The sequence below is a fragment of the Hipposideros armiger genome, unplaced genomic scaffold, assembly GCF_001890085.2.
Source record: "Hipposideros armiger isolate ML-2016 unplaced genomic scaffold, ASM189008v1 scaffold_682, whole genome shotgun sequence".
Classification (NCBI taxonomy): domain Eukaryota; kingdom Metazoa; phylum Chordata; class Mammalia; order Chiroptera; family Hipposideridae; genus Hipposideros; species Hipposideros armiger.
The window spans coordinates 413,738-424,453 of NW_017732032.1; the positions used below are offsets into that span (position 1 = coordinate 413,738).

The 10,716-nt window shown below is 37.3% G+C and overlaps 1 protein-coding gene across 2 annotated transcripts in view; it reads left to right on the forward strand.

The window, feature by feature from the left end:
* Positions 1-656: 656 nt before the first annotated feature.
* PRDX4 (peroxiredoxin 4) overlaps positions 657-10,716 on the forward strand; it is a 17,722-nt gene continuing 7,662 nt past the window's right edge. The window contains exons 1-4 of one of the 2 annotated variants that reach the window (XM_019626543.1): positions 657-1,015; positions 4,205-4,322; positions 7,716-7,832; positions 9,843-9,965. In XM_019626543.1, coding sequence (XP_019482088.1) covers positions 769-1,015; positions 4,205-4,322; positions 7,716-7,832; positions 9,843-9,965 — 605 coding nt within the window. In that variant the 5' untranslated portion in view covers positions 657-768. The remainder of the gene's footprint in view (positions 1,016-4,204; positions 4,323-7,715; positions 7,833-9,842; positions 9,966-10,716) is intronic. The other variant, XM_019626542.1, reaches the window with a different exon arrangement.

Sequence of the window (10,716 nt, forward strand, 5' to 3'; positions counted from 1 at the left end):
GACAGTCTAATAGACTTCTGCGGGATTCAGAAAGATGACAGGAGCTCACAGGAATATAGAAGGGACCCTGGCTCCTTAATGTGAGGGGTAATTGTCCTGTGCTGGGAGAAAGTCAGGTCTTCTGGAAACTTTTCAAGTTTTGATTAAAAAAACAACGATTTGTGACAGGCTCAAGTCACCAAAGTGCCTGTTTGCCCTTGGCCTGCTGGAGAATAAATGTTAGACCTTTCTTCTCCACGTTTACCGGGACTTAAAAGGGCTGCAACTAGAGGAGGGAGTCGTGGCACTGTTCACACAGATCACTTCAAAGAAAAAAACTAGTAACTGTTAGAAGTATAAAACGCACGCCGCTCAAAAGCAGATAGGTTAGTTTCACTTTGTTGGAGTGGCTGTGCGGTAGTGAGGCTTTGTGGAAAAAATGGGAGTGGAAAGATGTCTAAAACAGTGCAGAGCACCAGAGCGCGTGAGGCCAGTCACGTGCGGCGCCAGCAAGCAGCCTTTGCGGAGTTGGGCTGAGAGCCTGGGCCTGGCCAACCCCAACGCGCATGCGCAAAGCCGGCTAGTGGGTGAGCAGGCGGAGCTAGCGCTCACGTGGCCAGTGGAACGCGGAGGGGGGGGGGCGTGTGGGGACCGGAGAGTGGGAAGGCGGAGCAGGTCTCGCGAGGCAGCGCCCTGGCTCGCGCGAGCATCGAGTGTGCAGCTTTAGCTGCCTGGCGGCGGGAGGAGGTGCTGTTTCGCCGAGAAGCTGGTGTCTGCCCCCGCGTGGTCATGGAGGCGCCGCCGCCGCGGTTGCCAACCGCGACTACTTCAGTCCCCGGCTGGAGCCGAAAGCTGCTGCTGCTGCCGCTGCTGCTGTTCCTGTTGTCGGCCGGGGCTCTGCGGGCCTTTGAGGCAGAGAAGAGGCCCCAAACCCGTGAAGAGGCGTGTCACTTCTACGCAGGGGGACAAGTGTACCCGGGAGAGGCGTCCCGAGTTTCGGTAGCTGACCACTCCCTGCACCTCAGCAAAGCTAAGAGTAGGTGATGCCCCGCCAACGGTGTAGGGTGCGGAGGTGACCGGTGGCAGAGGGAGGTGGGAAGTGAGGAGGGTCGGCAGACACGTGTGCCCTGGTTACAATGGCTACCCTGGAACCTGGCTTAGGCTGCACCCCCTGGGCTGCCTCTGGTCCTGGGTAGGCCTGGCTCTCTTGGGCAGTGGGGTGGAGGAGAGGGCTCCAGCTGTGAAGAAAGGGATTGTTTTCACTAATCAGATTTTGGAAGAGGTAGTGGTGACCCCAAAAGCCGCAGAAAAGGGAAAGAGGGTAGCCCTGGACCTGGACTTGCAGACCTCGGAGGATGTTGTGCAAACTGAAACACTTCCTCAAACATCGCAAAGTGGCCGCAGCACGTCGCATCTGCTTCCAAGTATTATTTGAGGGAAGAATACGTTGATAAGTTGAATAAGGATTCACAAAAAGTTTGATTAAACAGAAAAGTGGCTAAACAAAATGCTCAGGAGAGCAAACGTTTCATCGTTTTCCCCCTTTTTTTCATTTTATGAAGACCCCAAAACCTGTATAGTTACTGGGTACTCTTTGTGTTTCTTAGAAATGAAGAACTTATTACAGGGTGTACTTTGGCGGCTTTTTGTAGGGAAAGGGGGGAAAAGGAGGTTGAAAGTAATGCATTTGAGTTGATGATAAACCTCGTGGCAAATTTGTGTCCTGCCAATTTGGCTTTTCATTATTTGCCTTTCTGTCCAGTGTACACAGCTAATGGCCACTTTCAGGAAGAACACGTCAGACTAAGATACTGATCAAGTTGTGGCCTGCTGCATCTGGATGTTAAGATTAGCCAAAAAGAAGTGGCCAGGGGTTAAAGGACAAAAACTGTCCCTTGCTTGCTTTAAAGTAACCTGTTTTTCCTACAGATCACTTGGCATTCTGAATATGTGTATTTGGCTTTTGTGGTTCAATTACAGCATGTTCTATTCAGTGAAAAAAGTATGCTTCACAATTATGAATCCGCAGTGTTAAGTGGGATGTTGTTATGACTTAGTGGGAGTGATGGGAAAAACTGTTTTGCCTCCTTAAACATTTGCAGTTCTTTTGTACTGAAAGTTAACTAATACTTTTGAATTTTTGTTTTTAGAAAGCCAGTCTTGCACTTTTAAAATCATAGTATTTCCAAGTCCCATTAGTTTTACTTGCCTGGGAAGATATTTTGAAATATGTCAGCTAATTAAGTGTTTACTGGCATTACAAATATTTTTCATCAGAAACAAATCCCATCTAAGTCTTCCCATAAAAGTAAAAGAAAAAATAGTAATAGCATTTCCTTTACCAGAAAACTTTTTCAAATTTTGGTAGGCTTCTCTAGAATTAAAGATACAAGGACTTCTATTCATAAAATGGAATATTATAGAGCCATTAAGGTCATACTTTCAAATAACGTTTAGTAACATGAAAAACTTTTTTCTTAAAGGGTGCAACATGTGAATTTAAGAACGACTGGAAGGAAAGACATCAAAACGTTAACAGTAGTTAAATTAATGAGGTTATGGAAAGAGATTTAAATATTCTTTTTTAAAAAATATTCTTGATACTGCTTTGTATTTGCCGGAATATTTGTTATATGATTTGTATTCAGGATTTTAATAGATGCCAGGGGTTACTTTGGGAATTCTATTTATAGATCTTAGCAAGGTGACTGCATTCTTTTTGCTCTATAAATTGATTACAGTTTTTTCTTTGCATTAACATTGCAGTTCTTAAATCAAGAACCCAAAATTTCCAAACTCAGAATTTTGAGAACAAAATTTGTTTTTCAGACTTAGTTTTCCCAATATGCTAAACTCATTAAGGAGTGTCATTTTAACAGATGATTACAATTCTAACCTCACACTTGAGTAGCATTTTCAGTAATGTATATAAAGTATATATATATATATATATAGATATATCAACAAAGCATTGTTGATTTTTACATCTATTTAGTTAACACGGCAGTATCCCGCACACACAGTTTAGTACCCTTCTGCTATGTGATTCTCCCTCCTGGCCTTTACCTGATCAGATCAGGATATTTATATGTGGTAGGCTGCTGACTCAAAATAAGTAACTACTTTATATATTAGCTTCACAGAGAAATTTGTCTTAAGTTTGTGTCTATTTTCAGAGTGACCATAAATGCTGGCTGTTTTACAAAATATAATAAATGCTGGCTATCATAAGCCTTAGTTTCTAGGAACCTTAGTCAAACTTGGAAGCAAGTATTGACTTCAATGTATGTAATGGTTCTGAAAGTTTAAGTGCTATCTGAATGTGTTACCAGAAGATCAAGGTACATTATTATCAAAGCACGTCGACTAGAATTACAGCATGCCCTTACAAGAGAGCAGCATGAACTATTCAATTTCCATCAGGTCACTTAAAACCTTTTCAAGGGGGTCTCCTCTTTCAGAACCTTCTAGGAAAATAATCCCATCGTCTGGCATTGTATACTTCTGGCCTGACGTATTTGCCAATTTCCTACTCCTTGAGTGTGGCAGCAGGTCCTGTGTGTGAGAGAAACTGGACAAACATTTAAATTAGTACAACCGAAAGACTGCCAGTACAGAAAGGAACACCTCATTATTTGAAATGTAGGCAGTTGTTTCACTTGGAGGGGCTGTATTGAAGTATCCAGTAGGGTATTAGTGCAGGGATGGAATGTGCAGTGGAGGAGTGCGCATACATAGAGAAAAAAGTATTTTCACTAACCTCCAGCTGAAATGGAGCATTTCCTTTCATTATAACGTCAGCAGCAAATCACATTTGCTTCAGCAGTACTTGCTTGTACCTGTTGCCAATAGACCCACAGATATTTTCATGCCACATTATGGTTGTTGCAGTAAATGAAACATCATTTACACTCTTCATTATTTGGGGTAGTTATTAGATCACTGCTAGATCTTGCATTTTTAAAGAGTTAATAAAAGGGCACATCACCAACTTGTTTTTAACATTTTGATAATTGCATTTCAATATAATTGGTTTTCTTTGTAATTCTATATATTTTCTTTTACATATTCAGTAACATTATTCTGGAAAGTGTGTAAGCGTCACCAGACTGCTAAAGAGAGCCAAAGGTTTTAGAAGCTTTTGTTTTTAGTGACTTCCTAAAGCTGTCTTTCTGTCATCCCACCAACTTTCTCAGTGTTCTAAAATATCCTATATTTTTCTTAGTTTCCAAGCCAGCACCTTATTGGGAAGGAACGGCTGTGATAAATGGAGAATTTAAGGAGCTGAAGTTAACTGATTATCGTGGGAAGTACCTGGTGTTTTTCTTCTACCCACTTGATTTGTAAGTAATATACATAGCAGCTAGTAAAACCTTAGTTATTATCAGTCACTAATAAAGAACATGAAACAGTTAGAAATATTTATTTAGCTCTTGGTTCTCAAAAGGCAAGCTGAGTTGAAGAATTTTTCCAAGACGGTAACATCTACCACGTATTTCAGAATCATATCCCATTGATCCCAATACTTTATACCTATATCTACATGATTGTGTTATCACAATGTAATTGTTAACAGGAAAAAATACAATTATATTCATTAAGCTACACTTACCTAGGCAAGAAAATGGAATGACAATATTTTAGAAAGCATTTAATAGCATGACTTACACCACCAATCAACAAATCCCTGTTAAACAGAAAATTAATAAGCCCTTTTCTCTCTTGATGCCATTTAACTATGTTTTTACTATTTTAATTCTCTGCTGCATCTGTTGCTTTCCTGTGATTTGAAAATTTTCCTGAATATATTGCATAAGCTTAACAAATAATGCTTATTAATAAAAATTATGGTTATTATGGGAGGAAGGTTCTCTAACGCTATGACAGTGAGGTCTTTTATAGTCAGAAAGTTGACTCAAAGTAAATACTCTTGCAGCTTTAGTCACATTGAGGATTTAATTTTATTTTGAGTGTTTTTTAAATTCCAAGAAAGTGAAAAGATACTAAAAGGAGTTATCCCAACTCGTATATTTTTTTCTATTTAAACATGTATTTGGTTATAAAAAGTTAAGTAAAAGATTCTTCTATCTTTGCCACTGTATATTAAAGCCCTTTTTCTGTTAGGACTGATTTAGAACTATGTAAATAAAATTTAAACTTGCAGGAAGGATATACTTAAACTCATCCCTGTAGGCTGTCTCTAGGCCAAGTGTCAGCAAACTTTTTCTGTACAGGGCCAGATAGTAAATATTTTAGTCTTATGGTGATCTCTGTTCCAACTACTCAACTTCGCCATTGTAGCACAGAGACAGCCATACATAGCACATAAACAAATGAGTGTTGTATTCCATTGAAAGTTTATTTACAAACAATTAAGATAGGCTAGATGTGGCCTGTGGACTGAAGTTTGCTGAGCCTTCCTCTAATCCAAATAGGAAGAATTCTCATAAAAATTAGTACATTGAGACTAAACCAAATCATGAATCTACATAATACACAATCTTGTAACTTGTTTATTTCTAATCAACTTGTACTGTGGCTTGACTAGCTACAATATATACTTCAATTTCTAATAGAAACCAGAAGTAGGAATTCTAATATCAAAATTACAGGCCTTCTAAATTCATGTTGTTATAAAACCTAAAAGTTTACACATATATAAAATATGACACTAAACCTGGATTTTGAAATTAGTCTAACAAAGCAAACAAATATGCTGTTTCTCCAGTGTTCTTTAAAATTCCATAATGACGTGAACATCGTGTTAGTAATGGTCTTCTGGGGGCAAGGAGCTAAGGTAGCTTCTTCCGGTTGTTGGTGTGGAATGCCAGACTGGGTGTGGTTAGAGAACGAAGAATTCTGGGGTGTTTGCCACAGTCTGCAAGGGTGCAAGCCACAAATGCAACCCTTCAGTTTTCTTCAGAACTTTCTCTCTGTCTTCACTAAGGAGTTAGGCAAATGTGGCTCTAGATAGCATTTCTTGGGATAAAAAGAAGGCAGGGGCTGGCCATTCCTACCTTTGGGGAAATACTAAAAGCACATATTATAGCCCAGGTTTCCAGGGACGTAGTCTAGATTAGAACTATCTGCTTGCCTATGACAGTCCTCCAGTTGAACAACGGAAACATCTGAAAGCCTATATTGGGCTGTGGTAGGAACTTGTCCTCTAAATCAACATTTTTCAAACTTTCTTGACCATGACACACAGTAGGAAATGAATTTTCCATTGCCACCCAATACACTTACTTATACTTACAGGGTAACGTTCAGTTTGTATGTTCCATTATAGCCATGCTGTACTGAAGTACTGAGAAACTTCCATACCAGATGATAAACAGCCACTTTCCCAACCCCCTACCCATGTTGCCCCCGCACCTGGTCCTTTTCAGTAACCTCCAACACTAAAGCCAACTTTCAGTTAAGGTTGTTAAATATTTTTTGTATGACTCCTGAACACACACATATATATGCACTTGTATATATATAATTTACCTTTACTGTAAGTGATATATTCTCATATTTTCTATCTCACTTTTTTAAAATGTTGACTGGAACTCAGTAAATTGGCATAAGTAGGTCCCACCACAGTCTGAAAAATACTACACTAAGGTAACATTCTCTAAACCTGCCCGCTGACAACAGGACTGGAACACATGGTAGAAGAGGACCTTACCAAGAAAGGGAGGGGGATGGGAGAACATTTCCTCCTCTTCAAAATAGAGATAGATGCATCTAGCTCATAGGGCTGGTATTGGAATGTAAAAAAATAGTGAAGTGATGTAAAATTTGTATAGATCCTTTCAAAGCTGTAAAGCATTATATAAAGTATTATTACATAAAAGGTAATAAAGTGGGGGCGGTGCTCCCATAAGGGAGAAGGGAACATTGGTTGAGCACTGATCAATAAACTTTTATTTTTCAAGTTATAAAAATAAAGTTTATTGAGATGTAATTGGGAACTATGTCATACACGTATACATTTTTATTAAATTATATTTGATCAAATGACAATCTTTTAGACTACTCCATCTGGAGAAGGTTCATATATAAAATTGTTCTTAATGTGCATTTTAATATACTAAAGGTGTTTATAAAAACTAAGTAATTTGAAACCACATATGAGGTATGATCAAAAGATATGGTGAATGTTTAAATAAAAAAAATTGTTAGAGTAAAAGACACAGTGCCATTAATGCCCCTCAAAATACTCCCCCTGGCTTCAAACACACTTATCCCATCGTTTGTGCCACTTTCTGAAGCAGTTCTGGAAGTCCTCTTTCATGAGTGTCTTTATTTCATCCTCCATCATGACAAGGCTGCGTGTCACACATCACTTCTGGTACGACAATTTCTGTCCAATAAAAACATTATGGTGTGTCCTCATCCACCTTATTCACTGGACCTGGCACCCTGAGATGTCTGGCTCTTCCCCAAGGTCAAATGACCATGAAAGGAAAACCTTTTGAATCGATTCAAGACATCGAGGCAGCCATGACCGTGCAACTAAAGACACTCACGAAAGAGGACTTCCAGAACTGCTTCAGAAAGTGGCAAGAATGATGGGATAAGTGTGTTCAAAGCGAGGGGAAGAATTTTGAGGGGGATTAGTAGCAATGTGTCTTTTACTGTAATAATTTTTTTTTATTTAAACATTCACCATATTGTTTGATCCCATTCTTGTCATATATGCATATTTTGATAATACTGAATATATATATATATTTTTTTACTTTCAGCACTTTTGTGTGTCCAACTGAAATTATCGCCTTTGGTGACAGAATTGAAGAATTCAGATCGATAAACACGGAAGTGGTAGCATGTTCCGTTGATTCACAGTTTACCCATTTGGCCTGGTCAGTATCGTACACTTACAGTTGTAGGGAAAAGAATGGATTTATTCTTAAATTATAGGCAGACAACTCTTAACATGATAGGAATATAGTTATCAGACAATCCAGGAGTAGATTTACCTGAGAGCTATTAGTTCAATGAAGTTATGATAAAAATGCTTAAGGATTTTATAGGACATTTCAAAATTGGGAGAAAAAGTTCAATGCAAAAGATGTAATATCCATAGCAAAAACCACTTAATTGCATGGTTACTTAACTATGCCAAATTGTGTAACAATCTCGAGGAAAAAATCCTTAAAATATCATTTCTCTGTTATGCAGTTATCTAGTATTAAGTCAAACTCAAAATAGTCTTTATAATTACTTTTCAAGAAGCAATAATTTTTAAAATTAATTTTAGAAATTTTTTAATTGTTCCACCTAATTAATTGCCAAGAATTGCAAATTAAAATGACAAGAGATGCCATTTTTTCCCTGCCTGATTGGCCAAGATTCCAAATATTGAAAAATGTCATCCAGTGATGACAAAGGTGGAAAAAAATGGCACACTCATACACACAGTTGGTTCGGCATTTCTGGAGAGCAGTTAGGCAACATGTTTCAAAATTTGAAATGTGTGTGTTGATGTGAGTTTTTAATCGTATCCACAATTTGGTGCACAAAATTTTATGCACAATAAAGACTTCAGAATTATATTGAGTTTTAAAACTTGAATTCTTCAAAGTAACAAATTCATTTCTCCATTTACAGATATACATACATATATGTACATGTATATGTATATATAACTAAAATTTAATTTGTTCAGGAGCTACAATTTAAATGTAATTTATATTCCCTTAAGTAATTATCTTAAGTATTTTTAAATGCTTATATATTTTGTTTGATTTCCTTTAAGTATCTAAATTTTCAGACACATCTTTCCCAAAAACTTAAGTAATTCTTACAAATCTAATAAAGAAATAGATAAGGTGTATCTTAAGTCCTTTTAAAATGTTTCCCTACTGTTTATAAACTGAATAAAATTTCAAAGTACACATTTTAAATTGGAATCACAAAGTAAATCTGTTGTTCTAATAGGCCAAATTCACTTACCTGTTATAAGTAACTCAATATACAAATATGTACTGATGATTTCTTAATATAAAAATATTAAAACTATGGGTTTAATTTGCTTCATCCTTTCTTTAATAATTCTAAATCTTCATAGGATTAAACCACAAATCCACTAAGGAAACAGTTATATCATCCAAAATAATTCAGGGTTGCTTTCCCAAGGAATTTTTGGGGATATATTCTCAGCTGGATAGGTTTCGTATCAACCAGATTTCTACTCGGATGTCAGAACTGGGGCTGCAGACATACGAAGCAGTCTTTCCCTGTTTTCTAGCTGCTATGTCAGTGCCCTACAATTGGAGCACCAGCCCATAACCCCTGGTTTCAAGTTAAAGAATACATAAATCTGAATACAGATGCATCTGAGATTATGTCTAATTTCCTTCACTGCTGCAAGTGGACTTTTCATTTTGTCTTTCAGTATATTAAAATATCATCCAGTTGTATGCTGCCTCTCTCAAGGCATTGTCTTGTGATCACAATTCTAAGGCTATGTTTACAACAGTGCATATCCTTTGATCCATCAATTCCACTTCTGGGAATTAATCAGACAAGTGTACAAAGTTAAGAATACAAGGATGTTTCCAGCAGTGTTTATAAAAGAAAAAAAATGGAAAGTTTAAATGTCTGTCAGTAGAGATCAGTAAAATATAGTATGTCTATACATTAAAAATGTGATTTATATCTCCGTATTTAGTGTTTAAAGGATATGAATATATTGTTAAGTGGGGAAAAAAGGTAAGAAAATAGAATGTATATTAGCCTGTTTTTTCTTAGAGAAAGAACATGTTTGTTGTGTGTGTGTTCATATGTGTGCATATGCAGAAAAAAAAGAGTGCTGACTGTTTTGATATGTGCTATTAACTCGGAGAGGTAAATGTTCTGTTTGTTAACAGGATTAATACTCCTCGAAGACAAGGAGGTCTTGGATCAATAAGGATTCCACTTCTTTCAGATCTGACCCATCAGATCTCAAAGGACTATGGCGTATATCTAGAGGACTCAGGCCACACTCTTAGGTACCTTTCAGTAGTTTCACATTATGACAAATCCAAATATATTTGTAATCCTTCTTGAAATGGAGTTAGAAGATACAAGATTTAATCAAGAAATATTATTTGCTCTATTTGCAAAAATATCATAGATACTGTTGAAAATAATTGGTGAGTGCCCTACTTAAACTACGTGAGTGGCATAGACTGTTAGAGCTGGAAGACCAACCCTGTCATTTTACAGATAAACAGACTATCATAGAGTTCCAGTAACCCAGCCAAAGTTATATAATTAGTTAATGGCAGAGCGCAGACTTGAACCCAGGTCCCCAGACTCCTTGTCCATTTCTTTCTCCTCTTCACCAAACTGACTCCAATTATGGTTTTTCTAAATACAAGTATCATAGTATTTAGCAAATCTGTGTCTTTGGAGTAGCAAAACTTACGAAAATATTTTACTCAACAGCTCTCACTGAGTTACTTGAGCTACTACATGCAAATAAAAATCGTTGAAAAAAGGACAATTTTAGCTTAAAACAGTTGTAATTGTCTTATGGTTTTGTTGATTTGCTTTGCAGTGCTAATATTTTTCTTTTTTTAATGTTTTATGTGAAAGCGTCAGTATTTTATAATCCTGTTTTTTTTGTTTGTTTGTTTGTTTGTTGTTAAAGATTTTTATTGGGGAATTGGGGGAATGGGAACAGTGCTGGGGAATTGGGGAAGGGGAACAGACAAGTTGCTGTCGTTTTGTTCTTCAGTCTAGTTGTGGAGGACGTTG